Source organism: Sphaerulina musiva (assembly GCF_000320565.1).
Source record: "Sphaerulina musiva SO2202 unplaced genomic scaffold SEPMUscaffold_12, whole genome shotgun sequence".
NCBI lineage: Eukaryota > Fungi > Ascomycota > Dothideomycetes > Mycosphaerellales > Mycosphaerellaceae > Sphaerulina > Sphaerulina musiva.
In genome coordinates, this window is record NW_016017394.1 from 313717 (window position 1) to 339780 (window position 26064).

A 26064-nucleotide genomic window follows, 5' to 3' on the forward strand; every position below is an offset into this window, starting at 1 on the left:
CATTGTTAGCAGGGCCAAGCCTTCTCACTGTGCTTGGTACGGTAGGCAATGAAAGTGTCCCAAAAGGAAGGCGGCCCATCGGTCGTTGGATATCGAGGCCGCCCACGAATCGGAGAGGCGCATGTTGTCAAGACAGTCTTTGCTGATAGTGCATCTGCGGGTGTATCGGCACCAGCCCTGCCTTAGAGTTCTCGCTTTTCTTAACAAGACCACGACTGGCCGCTTGGCTTGCATGGAAGCTCGTTCCACCCTGCCTGGCATCCTCGAACGGCTTCCATTCTTATTATCCCTCCACTTGCCCAGCGCGAGCTGCTTGCTGCTCTGCCTTGCGCATACCACAGCTCTGACGACGACGACGACGACGATCGAGGACCGGTCTACCTTCTCTCTCTCTCTCTTGTTCGGTGCACCACCCTCCGACACACCCTCCTTCACCAGGCGGCGCGGTTACGGTCACACGCAGGTCGCAGGACACAGCCCGCCAGCATAGCCCTACCCCACCGAGACTGCGCACGTTCCAATAATCCAACACACTCACCCGCTCAGCCTTGGCTGTTGTAGAGCCCCTTTGGAACGGACGGCAATCAACGTCATAACAAGTGCTCGAGCGTCGAAGCGCGTTCAATAATAATCATAATAATAACAGACGCCCCCGTCAGCAGCCGTCCTGCAACTACAGGTCCAACGGTATTTTTGCGAACATGAAGGGAATCGCTTGCTTCAGCAGGAGCAAAAGCAACGCCGAGTTCGATCAAGACGAGTGCGCGAGATCGCCAAGGAAGCACCGAAAAGTCTCTCGGCAGGGCAGCAGCAAATCACAAGCGTCACGATGCAGCACTGCTTCCAACGCGAGTATATCCAGACTGCCGCCATGCAAACGAGTATCCGACCCTCAAATCGAGGCGATGATGATGCCCATGCCGCAGGAGACCAGGCAGAGCAGATGTCTACGAATGAGCCATCCCAAGATCTACGGCGACATTGTCAACGAAATGAAGCGAGAGAGAAAGTCACGTGCGTGGAAGGATTTTCAAGTATTCCATACGGACGAAGTCGACATGACCATCTCGGCAGTTGACATGGCGGCTAAGAAAGCCGCCCAATACGAACGAATGGTACGCGACCTGAGCAGCTTTGGTGAAGGCGAAAACCGGCAATTTCGTCGTTCGATTGATGCCATCGACACCATTGGATGAAGCAGTGCCCGCAGTCAGGTGGACGAGTCGTATGGCTTGCATCCACAAACATCTGCATTCTCCACCGGTCATCGTGAAAAATGCGCCGTGGTTTCTTTGTGCGAGTCCGCTGATTGCCAGGATCCACTTGCTCCGGACACCGGAGATGGCCCACAGAGGGCACTAGGCGTCTTGGCTCTCACATGCACACGTCGACTTTTACCCCACGGGGGTCTGCACGGGTTATATCACTTGCTGCCACCAACACGAACACACTTCGACTCTCGACTTCAACAACGTCACAGTCGCCTTCAAGAACATCAACAACATGGCTCTACCGGTCTTGACGTCTCCGATGTCGACTTCACAACACACACTGAAAAGACACGACACGGGTCTGGCCTTGTCTGAGTCACCACCCCCACCACTGGTAACACGACACCAAGAACAAAAACAAATGACGAGAACAAGAAGAAACTCGACGTCTACGCAGTCATCGACACAGTCAAGCGACACTTCACAAACCACGCGAACCCGCTTTCATGTGGGATTGTTGATGCCCGACGCTCCTCCAGATCTACAACACGAAGCGAGACACGCCTCCTATCGACGTCGCGTGTGCAGAGATGTATTTGGCAAGGACATGCACCTCGACTGGAAATCAGCGCCAGTTGTTTGCGACGAGCGCTACGACTACGCCTCGCTGCTGTACCGGCGGGAATTGCGCTGTGTCGCATCGCGACAATACCTGTACGAAGTATACGACGACCTGAAACAAAAAGCGTTACAGCGCACTTGCTGGAAGATGGTCGAGCCGTCCGACGATGTCGCCCAAGTTGTTTGCATTGACGGCGAGGAAATGATCGACATGGTTGGGTGACACCGCTCAACCTAACGTGCGACGCAAGAGAATTCTGTGGAGGGCCAGAAGTTGTCTGCTGCGAGCTATATTTGTGCTCCCGTTCCTGCGAACGTGGGATGCAGCATACAGAACACGCCACGTGCATACCGCGTACACACCCCTCCACAGAGCTCTGACATGGAGCGGTCTCGAGGACAGTTGCAAATTCTTTTGCCTAGATTCGGTATCTTCACCGGCCTAGGTTGCCTCACACAACACTCAGAGGCATGTAGATGATAGAAAGAGAATACGACTACTGGACTGGCGCAAGGTCAGGTAGAGGGAACTGGAAAAATGGCGTAACGTTGGTTGGAGCGAGGTGCGCTGCGGATAAAAATTGCTTGGAGAAGCAACAACAAGTGAGCGTTTCTAGCGTTGGCGTTTTTGTATTTGACACCTCGCCATTACGAGCATTGAGGTTTTTGAGGTGTACCATGCATGTATAAAAATTCCTCAACGAGCATTTTCCATGATGCGTACGAGGATTTCGACGAACCTCTCTCTCTCTCTCACACACACACACACACACCAATATAGGTAGTTCTGCATCACTGATCTCCCGCTATCATCCCCAGTATCAGTATCAAGCGGGAGGACACAGTGAAAAGGACACTCGAAAGCTTAGTAATCATTTCCTGACTCAGGTACCTAGCCTGCAGCCTGAGGCATTTCAGTTCCTTCAGCTCTCAATCTGCTGATTCAGCAGAACACTCAACTCTCAGACTTCGTTCCATGGAAACAATACCACCAACCACAACGCCATCCGATCTCAACGCAACCATGCTGCTCTCCCGCCCACGCCTCCTCCTCTCCCCCCTCCGCCAACCCTGCTTCCTCCTCCCTCGCCAATCCCTTACCCCCAAAAGCATCAGCAGAACATACATCGCCGCCCCCAAACCCGGCAGCGGGCCCCTCCTCACCCGGCGCTCCGACCGCGCGCTCCCTTCCCTCGAAAACTCCAGCAGCAAATGGCTCAAATCGCTTCCCATATTCGCCGTCATCATGATCGGATCCTGCTTGGCGATTTTCAATTATCAGAAACAGAGCTCCTCGGTTGTGAGTTCTACGTTATATGCTTTACGCACGAATCCTACGGTCCGAGAGGTGCTGGGCGATGAGGTGTATTTTGCGAGTCAGATTCCGTGGATTCGGGGCGAGTTGAATCAGATGCAGGGCAGAATTGATATTCGATTTTGGGTTAAAGGGAGTCGAGGCGTGAAGGGTTTGATGAGGTTTAGGAGTGTGAGGAAGAGTAGGATGGGGTTGGTGAGTTTATGATTTTTCTTGTTCTATTTTGGATTGGAGAGATGAGAGATCAAGCTGATGAGTTTTTTTTGTGTCAATTGATAGTTTGAGACTACGGATTGGAGCTTGACTTTGGAAGATGGGACAGAGGTTTCTTTGCTGGATTCTGCTGGACCGGATCCGTTTAAGCAGCAGCAGCCACTGGACTCATGAGAGGGCTGAGAATATTACTCATAGCAGCAACAGCAGTCACTGGAAATATGAGAGGATGAGAACGTCTGTGGATCTGGTGTGCCCTGGCCTCGGCGCTGGCACATGCACCTGTTCGAGAAGAGCATCTCTATGCTTGTGGGACGCTACAGGATAAAATTGGTATCCATTACAGCGCCCAGCCGCCAACCTGTTCCGCCCCACCTCTGCACTGCCATTCAGAGTGCCTGGCGTCCTAGGACTCTGATGTTCCGGGTGGCTTAAGAGACGGCTGCACGAAGAAAGCGTAAACCAGTACGCGGATGGCAGCTTCAGAGACGGACAAACCGCATGCACGAAGAAGGCGTAAACAGTGCGGACTGGCAACCTAGAAGAGACGAAATGGGGAAAGCTATACCTACTCGTGTTTTAGAGACTACTGCCACAATCTCCATAACACGAATAGTAGATAATCATGCGGCTGCACTGCGCAGAGCACATCACTTCGAATTTGACGATGGCGTGGAAGATATCGTCACCTAGACAATGCACCTGGTTACATTACTCTTCACTCAATACAAAAGCAAGCCGACTACTTGTCGGGACAAGAAGTTGTAAGATAGTACGAGGGATAAATGGCACGATGGCTATAGCCTGAGTGAGCAAAGATATCATGCCGGTGCTGCCTTTTCCCAGACCCCACTGTATAGCTCTCTCCTCTCTCTCTCTCTCTCCGGCGGCCCTTACAGAGGGCAACAGAGTTTCAAAAAGAAAAAAAAGCCCCCCATTGATACCTTAGCTCTCCACACCAACATCCCACATCTTCCCATCCCCTTACCTCATTTATGCTATCCTGCCCTCCCTACGCCAACGGATTCGGATTAAAACTCTTATCCACAATAGCATCCTCATAAAGCACAAACAAATCCTCTCCCTCATCGAAATTCTCCTCTGCCAAATCCTTCTCATTCGACAGGGAAGGATTCGCCATCATTTCCCATCTGACAGCGACATTTGCCCCTGAAGCGGAAATGATGACTCGATACCAGACTTCGTAGCGTGCGCTTTCCTGGCAGGTGGTGCAGACGCCGGTTTGAGGGATGTTGGATTTGCAATTTGTGCAGTGGGAGGCGCGGATTGGAGTGCCTTTTGCTTGTTTGGGACCTGGGTTATTTTAATTATATTGGTTAGTATAGGTAGTGAATCTCTGTCTTGTAGGCTCGGAGCGGGAGACTTACCTGATTTTCCGGCATTCGCACGGGTTCGGAGCTTGCGCTTGGAGGTTGATTTGCTGGATCCTTCGGTGTATTCCTCGTCCTCTTCGGCAACAGCCCGCTTGCTCTGTCTGGTCTGTCTTGTCTGCTTTGTCTGCTCGGATTTGGGATATTGTAGCTTGAAGCCACATTGTTGTAAGTTGGGCAATACTCCGACTAGAAGCGCCCACTTTTCCACACCAGGAACAGTAACATCGCTATCTTGGGCGACCAAGATGGCACTGTCCTCCTCTCGCTTGACCGCTGACCAGTAGATTTGCAGGTGAAGATCCTATGTTAAAAAATGTTAGTACATGCTCTTAGCACAGTTTTGGTATACTGGAAACATCTAGAATCTATCTCACTGACCTCTTCATCTTTGAAAACAAGTCGCTGCTGCCAGATCGAGGTTCTCTCGGAGCGTCTTCCAGAAGCAACAATCGTCTTCCATCGCTGCGGGGCGTACTCGACGTGAGGCTCAAATGTGCCGGGGACGGTCTCGCCAGGTGCAAGATCGGTGTGAATGGCCCGATTGTAGGGCTGGTCTTCTGAGATGCCATACGTGTCCGTAGCGGGCAAGTCCTGTGCTTCTGCAATGCCAAATGCCCACAAGGCCCCGCGGGAGACTGGCTGTGGTTGACCGACGGCAGAGTTTGTCGCACCGATGATGGTAACTTGGGGGAACTGCTGGGCCAGTTGCGACATGAAGTAGTCGGAGTGTCGAAGACCACCAATCACTATTATCGTCTTGATGTTGGAGTTGGTCTCCAGACTTTGCCGGACCAGATCGAAATTCTTTGCCAAAACAGGCTCGAAGAAACCGAAGATCTCGTCTCTGCAGATTTGATTAGTACCGTATTCAACACTCTGTCAGGCTGCCTCTTGTCGACCTCTCTTGGCTTACTCGCTCTCAGGATCATGCACGAACCTACCTACTTACCTTTTCAATCTCACTTTGTAGTCTTCTATCGCTGCTGTCTGATTGTTCGCACCGTCGATGAGAACCTTATGTACTGCTCGAGATCCGGCCTCAAAGTCATGCTTGTTGAGCCTATGCTTCAGTTGTCTGAAATTCGTATTGGCATGGTCCACAAATTCAGCTTTGCTTATGTCCATGTTCTCCAGTAATCTGTCCAGGCCAGATGCATAGATATTTCGAATCTCGTGAGCATAGTCACCACCTACTCCATTGAAGTCTGCTTGGGCGAGTCTACGCACAGCCGCGTCTGTCAGGCCCAGATGCGTAGACACGGCGGCTATACCACCAGGATAATGCGCAGTCAAATGTTCCAGGTTGATTCGTCGTACCACCCACCGTAGGAATTCCTGGTTGATGAACTCTGAGCCCGCGAGTGCACCATTGGCATTGCCCATGGACACCAACTTCAGTGCTCCACCATAGCCACCATCATCGCTCTCCCCCACGCTGTCGTCAACTTGCACTTCGTACGCAATTGTATCACTGGTTCCGCCGCCGGCATCGAGAATCTGGATCATATCGCCTGCTCTGTAGATGCCCTCGCCGGATACTTTGGTCTTCTGGAGCCAGTATGCGGCTGCAGCTTGAGGTTCCCAAACAAGATCAACTTGAGCTAGACCTGCCTTCTTGGCAGCCTCACTCATACAGCGGTTCCCAGCTGGTGTCCACATTCCTGGTACACTGATGAAGATTCTTCGAGGGCAGGCTCGAATCTCCTCCCTGGTATGTCGAAAATGTTGCTCGCCATCGTTCTCGATAGCTTGTTCCACACCACGCATCAAGCACTTAAGCTGCATAGCAAGAGCCTGGATCTTCAATTCGTCTACGGGCGCATCCTCGCCCAGCTCGAGAATATGTGCATGCTGCCGGAGCTGCAAAAGCGCTCGTTCAGCAAAATCCGAAGATTCATGACTCTTGTAAAAGAGCACCTTCAAGTAGTCAATCACGTCTTCTTGCTTGAGCTTTCCCTTTCGCAACATCTCCTCCAGCTCGTGGCCTTGGTGGCACTTTCCGTTCTTGAACGCCAGTTTCTGAGGCGAAGTAGCATCACCTGGGAATTTCACGTCGGCGATTTCTGTGTCCAGAGGCTGAGTCCCAGGCACTCCAATCCAGAATGCTACCGCGATTTTCGTTGTGCCGTAGTCGATCGAGATGTGCACTGTCTTGGTAGGCTTTTGGGGAGCGTCTGGCAGCAACCGTGCTTCCGCCATTCTGGTGTTCTCTGAGTCGTCGCTGGCGGAGGTGGCAACGTTTTGCTTGAGTCCGAGGCGCAGTCAAGCTGCGTTGTTATGTCGAGGTGAAGCTGTGTTGTCATGCCAAAATGCGTAGCTGCATGAAGGGTGTTTTGTTTGCTGCCTGTTGACATCAACACTGAACCTCCAAGATACCTGAACGTCACAAGTGATTCTGAGAACACTCAAGTTACACCCACTTTCTTGCACTTCACTTCTTGCACTTCGCTTACCGCACCTCACATCTCGCCAACATCTCGATTCTGGCAAGATTGATACCAAACCAACCCACGCAAACTGACAAGGACGCTACCGCGAAGTGTGAAGCCAGAATGCCCGTCATCAGAGATGATCACCGCGAGCACGCGTTGAATGTTGTCTTTTGGGACTTGAACGACGAAGAAACTCGAGTAACCCAATATGTCGACAGACTGTCGCAGCTGAAAAGGCTGGCCGACCTGATTGAGAGGGAGGATGTCAAGCTCACCATCAAGAGCAGTTCAACTCAGGAGCCTGAAACTCGGACGCCAACAGCACATGAGCTCAGAGAATTACTGCGCCTATTCTTGCTGCCCAGCTCGAATGGCTACGTAGGCGTGGACGTGTTTGCCGAGAGCCCAATGAACACACTGCGCACGCCTCAGCGCGAAAAATATTTGAAGAAGCCGGCCACTAAAGGTGACACCAGCAGCAACGCTCGTATGCCCAAAGATATCGGCGGGACCCTATCAGAACCCATCAACACTTCCAATAAAGACAGCGAGATGCAGATTGAGGCCAGGTCAGCCCAGCCGGCTCGATCGTCGAAAGCAGAGGGACAATCGAAGCGTCGTCTGCTTGAGGTTGATGACAGCAGCGAGGACGACGCTCCGGTATCAAACAAACGAAGGAAGGGCGCCGCGACAAAAGGTAAGTCTTGCCTTGGGACCAGATTGTTGTAGCCGCGAAATCTGCCAACTCATAGATGTGGTCTTGTTCTAATCTCATCATCTGCCAGGCGAAGCGGGCACAGGACGACATGCGTCGATGCCACCTTGCGGCACAAAAGCGCGACCAAAGTACAAAGCTGCTGCCCAAAAGTCGAGAAGGAGCAGACCTGAGTTGGGGGCTATTGGCGTTCTGGACTCCGCTAGTCCAGCATCGACCTCATCATTGTCGGTTATCAGTACTACTCCAGCCTTGTCTGAGGATGGTCACCAGTCACCCGCTGTAGGAGCCAAGCGAGTTTCGGGACAAGCATTCCCTAACGGCGAGATCGACGAGGAGGGACATCTACCCGCAAAGCGCCTGAAAGTCAAGTTGAGACTCGGATCCCAAAGCCGAGTCGCTTTTGGAAGGCAAGAGATGCCAACGCAAGATGGATCGAGTGATGTGCCGCAGATAGCCATGCATGATGCGGAAGCGTCACGAGCAGCACAGACGAACAGCAGATCAGCTTCTGCTGTATTGAAGGAGGAATCAGCGACTATTGAAGGTGGCTCCGACATTGCACAACTGCAAAACGCCCAGTCCGTTGCATCCTCTGGGGGACCAGTTCCAGCAATGGCTTCTACAACACCTGGACCCCTCTCGCCGCCGGTGGCATCGCCACTAGTATCACAACCTGTACCGACAACAAGCCACCATCCCTATGGCCTACGTTCTACAGATGACGTGGAAATATGTGTGAAGCACCTTGTGCAGATGATCAGAACCACTGCTGATGACATTGTCGAAGCTCTCGGCCTGAAAAACAAACATATCAGCTTCGTACCGTCTCCAGATCGCGAACTGGAACTGCTATACAGCCGCGTTCTGGGTAAAGACGGAGAATCCTGGAGAGTGCAAGCAGCACAGCTAGAGCTGCAGGGTATGAAGCTACAGCATGTCCTCTCGGCCTGCATTGGAGCTGCCGTTTATGAAGAAGTATTTCTGAAGAAGGTTCCTTGGACGACATCTCGGGATATTATGTTGAGGCCGGAGATGCAAGCGAGACTGGCAAGCTTCAACGAGCTTTTGTCCGGTCTGGGAGCAGGTGAGTAGGTCTGTGCTATCGAGTGACTCAGATGGCTGACTTGTGCTTAGCTGGCCCATGCGCCAATATGGAGTACCTTATGTACCAGTCTGGAGCGGATATGTTGCGCATGCATAGCGACTTTGACATTGGCACGGTAAAGCCAGAAGCTCAGCGCATGGCGTCGTCCTTCATGCTCACTATTACTGCACAGCTGCGGCAGTGCATGGAGCCCAATGCAAACGTTCCGGCGGACTTCAGCGCAGAAATTACCAGCACGCTCACCGACATCTTCAGAAGAGCCTTGCTCCTGAAAGGAGATCTAGACGAGGCGCCGCAGGAAGTCCGATATTCATGGGCTCCAACAGGAACGCCTTTTTCCAAGGTGGACATGGACGAGGCTCGGGGTAGGCGTGAGAACGAGGGGGTATTGGCCAGTGTGTTCCCGGGTATTGCCAGATTTTGGAGAGACAAATGGTATGATGCGTGTAAGGTGCACGTCTTTGGCCATTAAAACAGTTCAAGCTGGTATCCGGGTCTTCGGCTTTTCACACCAGAGCTAGGAACTAGGAGGCAGAGATTGGTAGACAGTACTTCGACAAGCATGACTTGAGCAAGCAAGCAAACAAGTAAGCTCGATGGTTTGATTTCCCATCCTGTCCTCCTCCCTCCAGCTCTTCCACAGGCCTTTGGACTTGGACCGCAGTGTACACGCCCCTTGGACACTGGAACAGGAGGTCCATTCCCACCCAGTCTCTGAGGCTGAGCAGCTCAAACAAAGTGAATGTCAACCAGATATCGCCTTCCCCAATGCCACGCGCTGCTGCTGAACTGGCTTCCACACGACTACCCGCATCACCCAACAAGAATCAGGTAGGCCAGACTCGGCAGTATTCCCCGTTCCCCTTCCATGGCACCAAGTGAGGTGTGGTGACAGAAGAGTCTGCTGGATACACGGTTAGTAAAGCGGAACGACGCGAGGAGGCACGTACCTCCTTTGCCTCCTCCTTCACAGAATCACAGCCGTGCACGTGAGAGTTGCAGTTTCTCGAGTGAGATGAAGCGCGCAGTTAGCGCCGGCTATGTCCGCGCTCGTGCACACAACGTGGGTAAACGATTCGTCCCTGTGCGGCTGGTCGACGCCCCATTTTCGACGCTTTTTGCTGTGCAGCACCACCACTACCAGATTTCCCTTACTGTAAAAATAAACTAGTATGGCAACGAGCGGAACACTGGCGCCTGTCCGTGAATGAGTGAGTGAGTGAGTGAAAGGAAAATGAGATAGTGGGGCGTGCATGTGAATATCGCTCTCAGAATCGACTTGTACCTTCCTCTGTTGGTTACTACCTGAGGAGGTACTACTCTCACTTTACCCTCCCCCACCTCACATCAAAACTCAGGTACCTCCTACCTAGTTCTCTCCTACCTGTGTAAGGTCAGTACAGAACAACATCTACCGACGCCCACCTCACTTCACGCACGCTCTTGCCTCCATTCTCTCGCACGTGCCGTTCTCTGAGTTACTGGCGATGCCTGTTCTCTGAGTCACGCCTTCCTCTCGCAATATGTCGACCCGAAGCCCGATCTACCCTAGAACAGGAACTATCCAGCAAATCGCCTCAGTCCTGTCGCATTACCTCGCGACCACCACTCCGCAGCCTCTTCTTTGATCACGCCCCTCTTAGCCGATCATGTACGTCCAGCCACGCGCAAGTCAACATGGGAACAATGGACGGGATGGAGGCGCATATGCTGATGGTGGGTGAGTGGTAGGAAGTTCGGCAAGCATATTCAGAAGCGGCAGCTCGATATACCGGAGTACGCAGCGAGCTTCGTCGACTACAAGGCTCTCAAGAAGGTAGGCAGCGTGACGGTGACAGAAGGTGGACTCGCACAATGCTCACATTTCCATACAGCTCATCAAGAAGCTCAGCGCGACACCGGTGCTCGCAGCCTTACATCAGGGTCCCAATGGCGAGCCTCTGCAGGAGTCGCAAGCCTCGTTGCAGGCGAACAAAGCAACGTTCTTCTTCCGTCTCGAGCGCGAGCTGGAGAAGGTCAACACTTTCTACCTCCAGAAAGAAGCGGAGGTCAGTTCTCCCCGATCGAGACCCCCCACTGAGGCGCAAATCTAATGCCTGAACAGCTCAAACTTCGCCTACGAACTCTGCTAGACAAGAAGGCAGGCGTGCAGTCTCGCGCAACACCGGCCTCGAAGTTATCTTCGAGCTATGTCACATTGGACGAAGGCTTTCGGCTCTTCAGCAACGACCTCGACAAGCTACAGCAGTTCGTCGAAGTCAACCAGACAGCATTCTCCAAGATACTGAAGAAGGTCGTTACTTTCGTACACTATGCCATGGGCTGAGCTAACTTATGGCAGTGGGACAAAACCTCAAAGGTGCTTATAGCCTAATATCAGTCTTATCCGCGTGAATAGATACTGACTTGGTGACAGTCCCGAACCAAGGAGCTCTATCTGTCAAGAGCAGTCGACGTGCAGCCATGCTTCAATCGAGATGTGATTAGTGATCTATCCGACCAGGCCACCACCGGACTTCTCGTGCTGCAAGCCTGGGCAGAAGGCGAGAAAATTGCATACACTCCTGCCGTCGAGCTCGAGAACAGGATCCAGCCCTCAGCGCAAGACGAGGAGGTTGAGTACCAGGTGCTGCAAGCAATCAATGCTGGCAATATTGGTCTCGTCCGCGAATGGTCCATACGCACTGCTGCGAGTCCGGATGCCGCCGAGCGCATCAGCCGCGTTTTCCTCCATACTGTCAACCATGCAGCGCCTAGCGCTCAAGACATACTCTACGCCACAGGCTTGGTCAACTTCAACTTCGCAGACGCAATCAATGAGCGCAATTGCATACACGAGGCTGCAGTAAGTGGCAGATCCGACGTGCTCACAGTAGCTCTCTCGAAAGGCGCGAACATACGGGCACCAGATGTTTATGGGCGCCTACCACTGCATTATGCGTGTATGCATGGCCACGTGGACATGGTGAAGGCACTGGTCGTTTCCGCTCCCGATACTGTGGACTTCAAGGATCTGGATCACTTCACCCCTCTGATACACGCGATTGTGCACTCTCAGCCGGGAAGCGTGCAGGAGATGCTGCAATTTGGGGCCATCGTGAATCAGGCGAGCAGTACCAGTCACATTCCACTGAACCTGGCTTGCCAGTACGGCTCAGCTCCCATCGTTCAGCAGATCCTGCGATTCCGACCTGCCATCATCCCTGACGCAGAAGGCTTGTACCCACAACACCTTGTGGCACGATTTGGCAGAGACAATCGGATACTCCAGATGTTGAAAGAGTATGGTGTGGACATGGATCAGGCCGACAAACTGTACCAATGGACACCGATATTCCACGCTGCAAGCGAAGGGCATCTCGACAGCTTGCGACAACTCCTGGAATTCGACGTTGACCCAGCAGCTCTCGACGAGAAGGATCTCAATGCGATGTACTACGCCGCTTGGGAAGGAAAGCTGGACTGTATGCAACTGCTTGCGCAAGCTGGAGCTGGCGCAACTGGAGATGGATTTGTGCGAGATCCAATGGACCTGCAGCCTGCGCCTGGGCAGCCACCGCCGCTGACTATAACAGCAACACCGACTCAGGCGAACCATGATGCGGAAAATATCCCCTCTCTCGAATTGCCGCCCCCCATCATTCCGCTTCGAAGATATGGACACAACTTCCTCGATACTACGAAGACGTTTATCCAGCTCTCTTTTGTCGAAGGAGATGCGATTAAGTTTTATGGTGATAGCAAGTACCCCGCCGCGCGACTGACTGTGTCGTCGAAGTCGTCCGACTTGATACCACGGAATCTGCCTTTACCAATACAAGATGACTTCAAGAACCTCTCGTTCCAGATTGAAGACTTGGATAACTTTAGCATCGACTTCGATATCTTCCCGACATTCGGGAGCAAAGTTATCGCCCGCGCAGCTGCGTCCAGTCGCGTGTTTACTGGCAAGGCGAATAGCTCTGGTGAGTGGCATCTCGAGCTGTTTGATCCTCGGCTGCGCGCAATTGGACGTATTGCCTTCCGATACCAGGTCGTCACACCATTCCATGGTATACCGCTTGAGATCACACACTTTGCAACGTACTGGAAAGCCACAAGCCAATTCGAAAATCATCCGAGTAACCTAATCACTGGTAGCAGTCTGTCAGGAGACTTCTTGCGACTATTTGTGCAAGTGACTTCAGACGGCGTACCTGTATTGTTCAACAGCTGGGCATTACCAAGCAGTCGCAACGATCTCGTTAGCAGACTGACATACCAGGAGTTTAGAGATAGCGCGCTCCAGGCTGGTCTGGGCAAGGGCGTCATCAAAGAGCTCGTGGGAAACGGCATTGATCGCGAGAATCTCGCTGTTGCTCAGCAGAAGATTGCCCAATCATGCTCTTCGCTCGAGTCCACATTGGCGATACTGCCTGCGGATTTGCATGTGGAGATCCATGTATGCTATCCAACAAGAGCTGAGGAGGCAGCTCTACGGCTTGGACCCACGCAGAACATCAACGTCGTGGTTGACGGTGTGCTCAAGGTGGTCTTCGATCATGCTCGGCACTTACGTGAGCTCAAAGATGGTCCACAAAGAAGCTTCGTCTTTTCCAGCTACAATGCGGATATCTGCACGGCGTTGAACTGGAAGCAGCCAAATTGTGAGTGTCATACGAAAGAACAGGCCTGCTAGAATGCTAACCATGACTAGATCCCGTGCTTCTCTGCAACGAACTTGGTGTAGCGCCTACCACGAACGATCGAGCAGCCACAGATTCCAATATCGTGACCAGCTGCGGCCGAACCGACATGAGCATCAAGGAGTCAGTTCGCATTGCACAGAGCAACAACTTCATGGGTCTGATCTGCACTTCACGGTTGCTCGATCTGGTCCCTGCACTAGTTTCTAGTGTGAAAGAGGCGGGGCTGGTTCTCATATCTGACTACAGCAACGACCGTACGCGAACGCGACCACCGACTGTGCTCAGCATTCCCAAGGGTGCTGACGGTCTATTACTTCACAATGCAGTGCTACGCTTCAAGGATCAAATTGATCAGTGATACCAATTCGGCGACAGGGACGCTTTGGGGTGCATGATGACGATAGAGACAGCGACATTGGCGTGCAAGGTCAACTGAGCGTGGCGTTTGAATACTAGCCAAATCGCATCACATGGGAATACCAAGACGCGAAAGGGGAGGAATCTGTGATCACTTGCGATTCCCTAATGATGAAATAGACCGTTTGTCTAATATGAAAAGTTCAACATGCCCTTTCATCACGTGTGCTGGTCATTATTTCACGTAAGGTGGGCACATAGGTACCAGGCTGATCTGCTTCTCTTCCTCGACAGACCCCCAACATGAACTGATCAGGGTGGAGGTGGCGGTGGGGGAGAAGTGGGTCTGTGACTGCGACGGCGGCGGCGGAGGCGATGCTGAAGGAAAGAGAGTGGAGCAGTGGCAGGAGCAGCATTGTGAACGTTTGTGTTGTTGTCAATGTTGTTGTTAGAGTGGTGTTGAAGGGCACCTACTGATCATTTCTTCTTAGGTAGTTTGGGATGTATACTCTGATGTACAGAGAGGTAGATACATTGAAGCGTTGGGGTCTGCTTTGTGAGCATTGCTGCAACCTCTTGCGAACATGGTCATGCTGATTGGCGTATCCTTGGTCAGTGATGTATGGAGGACCAAATTTGAGGCATTCTATGTTGGTATTCTACTCCAACGGTCTGTGCAAACGCGTAGGGCCAAAAGGGAACTCCTTTCAGAGATGGATACGAAGCAGAGCCAGGGCTAAGACGGGGAAGTGAAGCTTCTACGATAGATGATCTTGGCCATGAGCATGACCTTTGAAAATTAAAGGCTGGATCCGGGAACGAAGGACCGACAGTGATGGACAGTGAGCTTTCTCAATTCGACAGTCATGAAGACGTACTTTCAATCGTAACGCTAAAAACCGCTACACGCCCCAGCCGCGCGATCATGCGCGCACCACTCTGTGGTATCGTTGCTAGAGAGTATTCCCGCCGCCGTGTAACGCCTTATTGCGTGCCTCTGCACTGTTCCAATACTGGGCTGTCCACCATTTATTGGCTTTCAACCAAGCCTTTGCGTTTTGCCTTTCTTGTTCAGAGTGGAAATTTAAGCGGTGGCGGCCTCGTCAACGACGGTAGTCTGAAGACCCTTGGGGTTCTTGACGTTTACAGCCTGCACGTAGGAGTAAAGCTTCTCCTTGGCACCCTCCTCGTCGTTACGCTTACGGCTGATGCGGACACGGAGGCGGAAAGGAACGCCCTTGATGCCGGACTCCCAGACCTTCTTGTTCAATTGAGGGTCGAGGCGGACGTCGGATGTGCCCTATAATCAGCACAATCAGTTTTTGTCCCAAAACAGGAGCATCAAGCCAGCGGGATAGAAGAGTTCATAGAACGTACCATAGCCTTCTCAGCGAAGAAGCGGATCTCCTTGATGGCACGAGGAGCTCTCTTCTTGAAGCTGACACCGTGAACCTTTATACCAACACATTGTTAGACATATGCTCTTGTCTCAGTCTTCCGTCCGATGCTCAAGCAAAAGCCTCTTGCGAGGACAAATGTATAAACCATCCGTGGACTTCATCAAACTGAACGTACCCTCTTGTGGAGGTGGATGGTGTATTCACGCGCGACGACATCATCGATGGCGGAACGGCCGCCCTTGGCGGGCTTCTGTTCCTTGGTCTTGTTCGACATTGCGGCGTGAGGACGGGGAGGAGGTGGAGATCGAGAGGTGTCGCTGGGTGTGAATTTCGTCGAATGTCGATGTCGCGAAACGGACGGAAATCTCTAAGGTTGAAGGTGAGATTGGATTTTGCGGGTGTGCATAACTGCATCGGGCTTGGCACCATGCATAAGCATGAGGTGTGCATCATCACCCCAAACACGATCCATCATCCAAGTGCCTTTGCCTCACCAAGGTACATGTACGCTTCATTCTGCTTTTACACTCACTTGCTCTTGCCCACCACCACCACCACCATCGCCACCACGCTCCACTCCTCCCATTGCACGTGCTGCGATGAGACGCGCAGTAATCCAAACCCTGCGCACGTTCCGTCGACCCTCACCACGATCAGCACTCAAGAAGCTCCGTATTGCTAGCCCTCAGCATGCCGCGCAACTCCGGTTCCTAACCAACAATCGCTCGCCCCAACCGCTCCAGTCTTCGATGCGCCTCTCGCGCAAATACTCCATACCTGCCGCTGTCGGGATTGGCGCGGCGGCATTGTACTACGGATACGAGCAGAGATCACAGTCGCTATCAGCAACAACAGCAGATGTATTGCCTGCCTCGAGCGCCTTGAGCAGCAGTCAGAGCAGGTCATATTCTACTTCGTCAACAGCTACGTCAGCGGCAGGCCCAGCAACAGCAGCCCTCGCACAGGACTCAGTCGTGCCAGAGGCAGTGCGAAAGGCACTTATTGTGGAGCAAGGCCAGCTCTTCACTGCTCAGATACCAGCGGACCAGCCCATTAGCAAGGAGACAGACTTCTCAGGCCGGAAAGTATTGGAGATGCTCACACCGGAGCAAGCCTCCGCCAAACTCAGAACAAACGAGGAGAGCTATCTAGTCGGTCGAGGGGAGGGTGTTGTTCGCTATGATGTTGTTCAGATCCCCAGCAACGACCCGATCGAGGACGATCATGTAGAAAAGATTGTAGAGGTGCCAAATACTACAGCTGCAGCACAGGGTGACAAGCCGAGCTCGGACTGGATGTTCTGGGGAGTGTTTGATGGTCACTCAGGCTGGACCACTTCCGCGAAACTACGGCAGACACTTGTTTCGTACGTCGCTCGCGAACTCAATGCTACGTACAAGTCTGCAATGCAAGATGCGAAACTTACTGTTCCTGCGGCCGATGCGATCGATGCCGCCATCAAGAAGGGCTTCGTCAAGCTCGACCACGAAATCACGCACGAATCTGTCCAGAAAGTTCTCAAGGCTCAGTCGAAAGTGGTCGCTGCAGAGATCCTTGCTCCAGCACTTTCCGGATCATGTGCTCTGTTGTCCTTTTACGACTCCAAGTCAAAAGAGCTTCGCGTGGCATGCACAGGCGATTCCCGGGCCGTTCTTGGTCGAAGAGGAAGCAGTGGAAAGTGGACAGCAACAGCACTATCTGTTGACCAGACTGGTGGCACGCCATCAGAAGATGCACGACTGAGAGCCGAGCATCCTGGCGAGCCATATGTAACCGCGAATGGACGTATTCTCGGAGGCCTCGAACCTAGTAGAGCTTTTGGAGACGCTGTTTACAAGTGGTCAGCTGAAACGCAGGATAAGATGAAGAGACAGTTTTTTGGTCGCTCTCCGAGTAAATACTTGAAGACACCACCATATGTTACCGCTGAGCCAGTCGTGACGAGAACGAAGATCGAGCCAGCGAACGGTGATTTCGTGGTCATGGCTACCGACGGACTGTGGGAAATGCTCACCAATGAAGAGGTGGTTGGGCTTGTGGGACAGTGGCTTGAGACACAAGCCTCTACTTCTGCGAAGACTCCAACAAATGGCTGGCTGCAATCGTGGTTCAGTAGTCAAAAGCATTCACTGCCGATCGAGCATCACGACCAAGGAGATGCCTCTGGCCAGCGCGCGCCCGTACGGCAACAACAGTGGGGAATCCCATCTGGTGAGCAGCGATTTGTGGTCGAGGATAAGAATGCTGCTACACATCTTGTGCGCAACGCGCTCGGTGGAAAAGACAAGGACATGCTCTCTGCGCTTCTCACGTTGCCTGCACCTTACAGCAGACGATATCGTGACGATTTGACTGTGCAAGTCATCTTCTTCGGAGAGGGTCAGGGCAATGGCAAGGTTGAACTCAACAAGGAGGCTTCAGCGACCGCCAACGGGTCCGCCGGCGTCAAGGCCAAGCTTTAGGAGGACACCGCCACGACTGGATCATGTGATAACAGGCCACCATGACGAATGAAGTCGCAATTTCCACAACGCGCCGGTTTTGTTGGCCAGCACTATGGCACCTATATGGAGTACAGCTAGACTCACAACGCCGCCAAACCTCTGGCACGTTAGATGGGTCACATTCCTTCTGATGAAGAGAAGAACCTGGACAGGCTCATTGCGGAGTGGATGTTGGACAGGCTCCAGGGGATGATACATGCGGATAGCAGGGCGCCAGGAGAACACCTGAGCACTCTGCTGCTATGCAGAAAAGCAAGAGTCCCGCCTCCACATAATATAGGGATCATTGATCACCATTCGAAGCAATCCGTGTCCCAGAGATTTCGGGTATGCTGCAGAGGGAGGTACAACAGGAGTATCGAGGCGCCCGAACTCGGGTAGAGGATATGGGAGATGAGTTATGATTGTCGTTCGTGTAACATTACTTACAGGCAAGCGAAAAACTCGCTTAGACACCGAGTTCTGTTTGATATTCGTTCTGTGCCTCATTTTTGCTTTTTTTTTCGAGGAGAGGCAGCCGCTGCTTCCCAGATTGGACTCTGAAATTGGTCGCTGTGCGAATAGATGGGGGAATGCATGGGCTCCAGTTCCTGATGCCTTGGCCATTGCGTAGCACACTAAGGTACCGTAGATACCAGGTACGTACATGTAGTAAGCTTCATGCGTGCTGTCGAAATTGGAGCTGAGTGCGCTGTCTGCCCGTCGTAAAAGTTCCTGCTGAACGTGAATGTGGTTCAATTAAGTTTGTGATGGGGCGTGTGCTTTGGCGTAATGTGAGGCGCTCTGGCAGCGGCAGCGGCCCCTTCCCAGGTTCTCCACCGCGTCTCACTTGCAAAGTTTCAACCGCGTGTAGGTTATGGTAACACATGAAAGCACTCTTTCTCAGGTTCTCGCTGCGAGGATTCTATCATCCTCCCATTGGGGTGTCAATGGCTTCCCTGAAACGCAGTGCAACTGCCGATCGCGACATCTCACCGCCACCGACCAGGCGAAAGGTAACGACAACGACTACAAGCAAAGCAGTGTCGAATTTCTTCAAGCCAGCATCCCAGAAGGAAGCAGAGAAGGTCATCTTTCACAACGTCAATGACAGCGTGCTCGTTGGCCGATATGCAGACGCCACCACTATCACACGGCCGAAGCCAGTCAAGATTGCAGCTTTCGACCTGGACAGCACACTCATCACGACCAAGTCTGGACTGCAATTCTCGAAAGGGCCCGAGGACTGGCAGTGGTGGCACTCGTGTGTTCCTGAAAAGCTCAAGCAGCTCAGCGAAGCTGGCTATGCTGTGGTGATAATCAGTAACCAGAGTCGCGTGGTACTAAAGCCCGAACCGAAGAGAGCAGGTGACATGAAAAGCTTGATGAACTTCAAAGGCAAGATCTCAGCAATCCTGAATGTGCTGGAATTGCCGATCTCCGTCTATGCGGCGACTCAGCACGACCTCTGTAGGAAGCCTCGAATCGGCATGTGGAATCAGCTGGTGCAAGATTACGGCCTCGACCAGCCAGCTGATGTCGATCTTGAAAGATGCTTCTTCGTTGGGGATGCTGCAGGTCGCGAAGGTAATAAGGCTGCAAAGATCCGCAAGGATCATTCGTGTTGCGATCGTGACTGGGCGGCCAATATAGGCATCCCGTTTTACACTCCGGAGGAGTACTTCCTCAATGAGGCAGCAAAGCCATTCGTGAGGCCATTCGAGCCGGCATCTTATCTGGAGACGAATCTGGATACTCAGACTGACATCAGCCCCATCGTCTTCACTAAGAAGAACGACGTCGAAGTGGTGCTGTTCTGCGGTAGTCCGGGGGCAGGGAAATCTACGTTTTACTGGCACCATATGCAGTCACTCGGGTACGAGAGAGTCAACCAGGATACTCTCAAGACACGGGCCAGGTGTATCAAGGTTGCGACACAACTGCTGGAGGACAAGACGCCTGTAGTGGTGGACAATACGAACGCAGACGTTGAGACAAGGGCCGCTTGGCTTCAGCTGGCGGAGAGGCTCAAAGTGCCGATTCGTCTAGTCCACTTCACAGCGCCAGCGAAGCTCTGCGAACACAACGACACCGTGCGATCGTTGTCCGACGGCATAGTATGTCAGATAACAGTTGACGTGGCATCTGCAGGTATTACCGTGATAGCTGACCACTCGCTAGATGAACCCTGAGAGGAGAACGAGACTCCCGATCATGGCGTTCACAGGATATGCAGGTCGCTTTCAAGAACCGGTGCTCGACGAAGGCTTTCTGGACATCACGAAGGTCGACTTCACGTTCCGAGGCACAGAGGAGCAGAAGACACTCTGGCGCAAATACTGGATCTAAAGAGTCGTCACATGAGCAACCATTGAAACCGAGAGGAATGTCGAGAATACTGATCAATTTGACGAATAAAGATAACGAGTAGCCTGCTACTACAACGGGCGGGCTCTGATGCGGCTCGCTCAACGTGTGCTTCGTCAGAAACCTGGAAGCTGTCGACGGATAGAGAAGTGCCATGTGTCATCCATCGGTGAAGACGCTACGTACCAGCGTATTGCGGCTCTCTTTCGGCTCGGTGGCTGGCGGGACACGGCCTCGGAAACCCGCGTAGCAAGGCTGTGTGACCAGTTGATAACCAGGTGTTCTGTCTTGCGGATATTTTTGGCGAGCGTCGCCAGCACTGCTGACTTTGATGACTCAATTTCAGCAGCGGTGAGAGCGCAAAACACCTTCGCAAAGGTTTGGGAGCAATGGGCTCTGGTGTGGGCTACATAAGGTACCTATTGGATAAGCGGAGCTCACGTGTAATCAGGAATTGGTTTTCGGTTGATCGAAGCGTCGCGAACCGCCCATGTTCGTTCACATTTGCGACCGGACTCTTGGGCCACACAAATGCCGCTTCCTCCGCGGCTTTTGGGCGTTAGCGACCAGACGGTGTGTGACGAAGCAAGCAATATCGCCGTTCTGCTCGTCCCGTCACTGTGTCACACCTTCTTCCTGCAGCCTTGAATGTTTGTACCTGCAGGCGGAACGGACGAACGCACACACACACATACAAACAAGTTTCACGACGAAAGAGTGCCGTTCGCAACTGACGAGTAGGATAGCAGCCCGCGCCAGATGCATACAGATGCATCCAGATGCATGACTCGCTACCGCGGGCGGAAGGTAACCATCACCGTTGTCGGGACTGTTAAAGTACCCAACGAGTTGTATACAGAGAGGATGTCGTCTCGTGTACAGTATATACATGTACTGTAGCTACCGACAGATTCATTGTTAAGGTATCGTGATGGATCGATCGAAGCACGTCAAGATGTGGATGTGTGTGTGTGTAGTGCCAAGCACCGCTGCCAGCCGTGTCAAAAAAAATTCTGCATCCTGAGAGCCCCGCAGCAGGACGGTCGGAAAACATTTTCATCACAAGCACCTTGCTTGGGCGAATCAACTGGCGACAAAACATCGACAACGCGGCAACGTCGGACCACGAGCGGCACAGCAGAGGTCCACGTTGAGAGTAATGCTGCTGGCTGAGATGCGCGAGCTGGCTGCGGCGCAGGCTTGGTCAGGCTCATATGGACAGTCCCATCATTACATGTACCTCACATCACCACAGATGACCGCCTCGCCCCGCCCCCCCCCCCCCCCCACTTCACCCTGCTACAGCATCTGTGAATATGGCATCTGAAGACTGGTTGTGGCTGATCTCAGATTGATGGCCTGCCCTGCGACAATTGTAAGAGGAACGACGCCGTGCAACAGTCACAGAAGGTCGCCCTGCGGTTACACCCATTGTACGAAAGCAGGCATTTGTATGCACTTCTCGTCTCACTGCAGCGTTCCCTACATCCCAGACGAGGACAGAAGCTGCGAGGGCATGCTCTCTGCATCCGGGTACAGCTGGCCACGACAATCAGGTGGTCGGTCCTGAGAGGCGCACAGCAGTCGTCTCGTATCTGTTGGTGCAAGCTGACAGGCTGTCAACTATCGATCACAGTAATGGTGACAACGTGGACATTCTCCCTGGGGGGAGGGAGAGCATCTACTTGAAGCGCGGTGTGACGACGACGCGGCGCTGCGGCCTGCAGATGCGCTGTATGTTGTTGTGCGAAATAAGAATCATGTACACTACAGTATATCCTCACCCGCTGCATCTTGCTCATTGGGTATGACTCCGTGTGAGACGGATGGATAGCAGAGGTTCGAGAAGCAGGTCTTTTTGTAGGGAGGACTACAGCAATGGGAAAGAGGGCCGTTTGCCCCCACATCTGGCATCTGAATGGGCAGGAGGGAGTACCCTCCTAGGGCAAAGTGATGAATCGAGTTTTAGTCAAAAATTGACGTTCTGGAGCCAGGATGTCTAGAACCACTACAAGGGTTATTACGTTGCCGCGTGGCAGAGACGACAGCTTGTTAGCAATACCTTACGGCGCTGAGCCTGGCAGCACGCCGGCGAAGCAAAAAGAAGCAGAGCCGGGGCCGCGGGTCTCTCTGTCCGTTTCCCTCTCTCTCCCAGGTCCCTCTCTCTCTCTGTCGTCAGATCACGTGCGCTGTCGTTGTCGTTGTCGTCGTCGTCGGCGGTGGCGGCGGCGTCGTCGGTTGAGCAGCGCGGCAAAAGACAGAGGTACTAGTAGCAGTGATGATTACTATTACTGCGGAGTCACGAGCTGGGCTGGGCTGTGCTGGGCTGAGCTGATGGTCCTGTTGGTGTGCCCACGGTCATCACTACGTCCGCAGTAATAGTGTCATACATTATTATGTAGTCGTCGGGCGTGAGATTTTCAAGTGAGTTGAGTGAGTGGGTCTGCAAGTGGTAGAGAATTCCGAAGCATGCAGGCCAGACAGAGCAAGGCAAGGTACGGCAAGGCAAGGCAAGGCGCGAGTGGACGGCACTGGACGCAGGTGGCATGGCTTTTTTGCCTTTTGGCTCTCGCAGGCTGCAGCGGTAAGAAGCTCTAGCCGACGGCCTTTCCTCTAGCTCGCATCGGCCTAGCAGGACCTGAACGGGCACTAGAGGTACCTCCACTACGGGCACACATCCAGCGGACCAGCAGTGCCTGACGGAAGGAGTTCCCAGCCTACTCAGCCTAGTGTCACTTTTAGTGCACCTTAACCACAAACTCAGAGCATCGCCCACCCGTTGGCAACACGCTTCCCCAAATACCCCAATCACACTGCCTGCTTCCGTCTCTCTTTGCTGCTTTTGTCGCCCGTCTGCGCCAGTGTCCCAGCCCTTCCGCCGTCTGTTCGCGCTCTCACTCACTTCACTTCTCTTCCCGACGTCTACGCGTTTTTCGACACGACGCGCTGCCACGACAACCATCATCAACGTCCCGCCCGCCGTTGGGACCATCAACAAACCACCATTTGTCCCGTATCGACTGGCCTTTGTTTCCGGACTGCACACTCGAGCGAGCGAGCGAGCGAGCGAGTCGTGCCACCGCTCGTTACACCTGGGAATAGCACCGCGCGCATTGCGACTTCTCTTGAAACCCATTTTCTGCAAGAACTCGGGCCTCGACTGCCTGCCTACTGTATACCTGCCTATACCACTCACTTCCTCACGACGCGCATGCATGAATCATAACGATCGCTGGACAACACCCATTATGCCTCGCGACTGCACATTATAGCCCCACGACGCGACCAAGCGCAATATGAGCCGGTTACGCTCCTTCTCGTTTCCCCGAATTGCTTCCTCTCCGCTGCCCGAGGACGATATGGCTCCTCCATCTTCACCTTCTCATTCGCGCGATTCCTCTGGAGAGTCCAGCAACTCCTCGCCTCTGACGCCTACCTTCTCCACCCGCGGTCACACTCGTTTTCCAAGCTCAACATCTTCCCTGGCCACGAACCCGGACTCGCCAGCCAATCCGCAGAAGACGACGCTACACGATCTGGTGGAAGATCCCTCGGAGCTTGACGATCAAAACGACGCGTCTGAAGATGCTACTCCCGAGGCTCTGTGCATCTGCGATACACCTTTATGCTATCATCGTCAACGCGAAGGCTCACCTGATTTTCCAGCTCCTCTGGTCACTCCAGAGTGGAGCCCTGGCGATGACTATTTCGATGACGGCTATCTTCCCGGAGCACGTGCTATCAAGCGACCTAGATCAAATGATAATTTGGCCGATAGTTTTGCGTCACGCCTCAGTCGCCAATTCTCAAGGCGTTTTGGTGGCCATAGACCGAGTGCTTCGTCGTCGACAATCAAGCTTCGAAGCGCCCCCAGCTCCCGACCGTCTTCTTTGCGCTTGCCCGCTACCAGGTCTTCTACCGCTCCCAACGCGCACGAAGTTCGAAATGTGAGCATGCCTCCGCTTGGCGCCTTGCGCGCTCCTATCCATGAGCGGTCGATCAGTCCTCCCAGGCCAAGAGCCGTTTCTCAGGTGACATCGAAGCCCATGGACATCAGCATCCCAGAAGTCCAGGAAGATTCTGTTGAGCGACAGGAGCTGGCCACGACTCCTCTGCTGCCACCCATGTTGGTGAGCTACTTTGCCGATTCGCAGCAGGCCTTGCCATCCCCTTTGACATCCCCCACAGTAGCTCCTCCCAGCGTGGTACCATCCATGGTGAGCACTCCTGTTTCCAGTCCAATCGCGCATGGTTTTCCTACCCCACCACTGTCAACCAAGGCATCGACTGCATCGCTCAACATGCGGTCCAGTCACACCCTACCGACCGCTTCTGAGATTCCAGCCCTCAATATAGCCGAGGAGACTGATTACTGGGCAATCAAGCTCGGCCATGCAAACTTCAACATTTACCCCGAACCTTACCTTCCGGAATTGTGTGATGTTCAGCATTGCCGACAATTGCGCGATGACTGGGAGACGGCTCGTGTTGAATATATGCGACAGGCTGCTCGCGTGAGCGAGAACTACGGCGTCACTTCACAGATCTACAAGCTTACTGAGCAAAAATGGGCCGAGATCGACAGCATCTGGCGATATAATCACGAGCTGGCCAATGCTGAAGCGCAAGCGAGCGGTGAGGAGACCGTGTTCCAGCCTTTGGCCGAAACACAAACACTGAAGAAGATGCCATCGCTCCAGGATCCCAAGCAGCCTTCCAAATTTCCGGTAATCGAGGAAGCCGATATTGTTGGACCTATGGTGCAGTACGCTAAGATCCAGCATCGTCGGCAACCGTCCAAGAAGTCGTCCTTTCTCAAGATTTTTACCGACTTTGCGCGGCCAAACTTGGGTTTGCAGCGGTCGTGAGCCCCGAGGCCCAGGCTTCTGGAGCTCCCCGGTCTGGCTGAGTCGTACCACCTCCTAGCCCACGGCTGCTGGGGTCTTGCACCCTGGCCACTTTTTTTCTCTTTCTGTGTCACACACACACACACACACACAACATGACCATATCACGACCTTACGATCAACATACGCAATGCATGCGAGCGTAGACAAAATATTACGGACCTGCAAGCGCGGCGTCACGGAGAAGGAGAAATCCGGAAAATGGAGTATGAAACATCCCTATGTACAAAATGGTATTTCGGTCTGGAGTCGAAGCGTGGGCGCACGCCTCCTCGACGAATGGGCGGCAATGATGGATGTGGAGGGATGCCCCATTTGCGTTTGCAATGTGCAGCAATTTTTGCCAATTTTTGCCGTGTTGAAGGGGCGAGTCTGCCTGTCAGACGCTTGCAGTCCTGGAGCGGCACACATTTTATTTTCGGAGTGTCAACACACAGACACACACACACCCTTCTATTTGATAAAGAGTAGTGATATTCTATATTCTGCGCTGCCAACCGCAAGACTTGGCAGTGTGTTATTAGTCCGTAGGTAGTTTTCAATGTATGCACATGGCAAACCCCAAATTCTCGCTTCAGCCACAAGATGACGATGGGGATGATGATGATGATGGTGATGATGGTGGTGATGATGATGATGACGATGACGATGAGGAGGAGGAGGAGGGCGAGATTATTGCCTCGGTGTGACGGAGGGTGCTCCAGCAGATGATGGAAGGTTGAGAAGTGCTGTCTCCGCTCTTCTCCTCGAAAGTGTGGGAATAACGCCATCATCTGCCGTCATGAGGGGTCCAGGCCCTGTTTCAGCGGTTCAATGTTCTCTCTGTTTACCAACACCACGGACGGGACAAGCA

General features: G+C 53.1%; 11 protein-coding genes across 11 annotated transcripts; 8 read left to right on the plus strand and 3 right to left on the minus strand.

The window, feature by feature from the left end:
• Positions 1-350: 350 nt before the first annotated feature.
• On the plus strand, positions 351-2568 carry SEPMUDRAFT_152016 (uncharacterized protein). Its single transcript, XM_016907190.1, has one exon. It carries the CDS (start codon positions 1504-1506, stop codon positions 2053-2055), a length of 552 nt encoding a protein of 183 aa, XP_016756445.1. The 5' UTR covers positions 351-1503; the 3' UTR covers positions 2056-2568.
• On the plus strand, positions 702-1196 carry SEPMUDRAFT_111681 (uncharacterized protein; the record flags this gene model as incomplete). The annotated part of the gene is made up of 1 exon (XM_016900929.1): positions 702-1196. One exon carries the CDS (start codon positions 702-704, stop codon positions 1194-1196), a length of 495 nt encoding a protein of 164 aa, XP_016756446.1.
• Positions 2569-2856: 288 nt separating the features above from the next.
• On the plus strand, positions 2857-4196 carry SEPMUDRAFT_159252 (DUF1783-domain-containing protein; the record flags this gene model as incomplete). Its single annotated transcript, XM_016907831.1, has 2 exons — positions 2857-3342; positions 3427-4196. The coding sequence occupies 2 exons, from the start codon at positions 2857-2859 to the stop codon at positions 3532-3534; spliced, it is 594 nt and encodes a 197-aa protein (XP_016756447.1). The 3' UTR covers positions 3535-4196.
• Positions 4197-4372: 176 nt separating this feature from the next.
• On the minus strand, positions 4373-6953 carry SEPMUDRAFT_136516 (uncharacterized protein; the record flags this gene model as incomplete). Its single annotated transcript, XM_016902781.1, has 4 exons — positions 4373-4674; positions 4749-5055; positions 5133-5598; positions 5704-6953. The coding sequence occupies 4 exons, from the start codon at positions 6951-6953 to the stop codon at positions 4373-4375; spliced, it is 2325 nt and encodes a 774-aa protein (XP_016756448.1).
• Positions 6954-7301: 348 nt separating this feature from the next.
• Positions 7302-7916, plus strand: SEPMUDRAFT_152017 (uncharacterized protein; the record flags this gene model as incomplete). The annotated part of the gene is made up of 1 exon (XM_016907191.1): positions 7302-7916. The coding sequence occupies exon 1, from the start codon at positions 7307-7309 to the stop codon at positions 7913-7915; it is 609 nt and encodes a 202-aa protein (XP_016756449.1). The 5' UTR covers positions 7302-7306.
• Positions 7917-10434: 2518 nt separating this feature from the next.
• SEPMUDRAFT_152018 (ankyrin repeat protein nuc-2) lies at positions 10435-14262 on the plus strand. Its single transcript, XM_016907192.1, has 7 exons — positions 10435-10660; positions 10741-10825; positions 10884-11057; positions 11114-11302; positions 11351-11368; positions 11426-13655; positions 13706-14262. Coding segments are annotated over exons 1-7 (3048 nt in total). The 5' UTR covers positions 10435-10658; the 3' UTR covers positions 14056-14262.
• Positions 14263-14605: 343 nt separating this feature from the next.
• Positions 14606-15813, minus strand: SEPMUDRAFT_152020 (Ribosomal_L31e-domain-containing protein). Its single transcript, XM_016907193.1, has 3 exons — positions 15630-15813; positions 15432-15506; positions 14606-15354 (listed from the first exon to the last, which is right to left on the minus strand). The coding sequence occupies exons 1-3, from the start codon at positions 15726-15728 to the stop codon at positions 15139-15141; spliced, it is 390 nt and encodes a 129-aa protein (XP_016756451.1). The 5' UTR covers positions 15729-15813; the 3' UTR covers positions 14606-15138.
• Positions 15814-15981: 168 nt separating this feature from the next.
• On the plus strand, positions 15982-18446 carry SEPMUDRAFT_152022 (protein serine/threonine phosphatase 2C). The gene has a single exon (XM_016907194.1). It carries the CDS (start codon positions 16054-16056, stop codon positions 17914-17916), a length of 1863 nt encoding a protein of 620 aa, XP_016756452.1. The 5' UTR covers positions 15982-16053; the 3' UTR covers positions 17917-18446.
• A 441-nt stretch (positions 18447-18887) lies between these two features.
• Positions 18888-20972, plus strand: SEPMUDRAFT_73891 (DNA kinase/phosphatase Pnk1; the record flags this gene model as incomplete). Its single annotated transcript, XM_016910044.1, has 2 exons — positions 18888-20054; positions 20119-20972. The coding sequence occupies 2 exons, from the start codon at positions 18888-18890 to the stop codon at positions 20284-20286; spliced, it is 1335 nt and encodes a 444-aa protein (XP_016756453.1). The 3' UTR covers positions 20287-20972.
• Positions 20973-22603: 1631 nt separating this feature from the next.
• SEPMUDRAFT_159259 (uncharacterized protein) lies at positions 22604-25771 on the minus strand (the record flags this gene model as incomplete). Its single annotated transcript, XM_016907832.1, has 1 exon — positions 22604-25771. The coding sequence occupies exon 1, from the start codon at positions 23519-23521 to the stop codon at positions 22604-22606; it is 918 nt and encodes a 305-aa protein (XP_016756454.1). The 5' UTR covers positions 23522-25771.
• SEPMUDRAFT_152023 (uncharacterized protein) lies at positions 23060-25771 on the plus strand. Its single transcript, XM_016907195.1, has one exon. It carries the CDS (start codon positions 23601-23603, stop codon positions 25170-25172), a length of 1572 nt encoding a protein of 523 aa, XP_016756455.1. The 5' UTR covers positions 23060-23600; the 3' UTR covers positions 25173-25771.
• Positions 25772-26064: the final 293 nt, after the last annotated feature.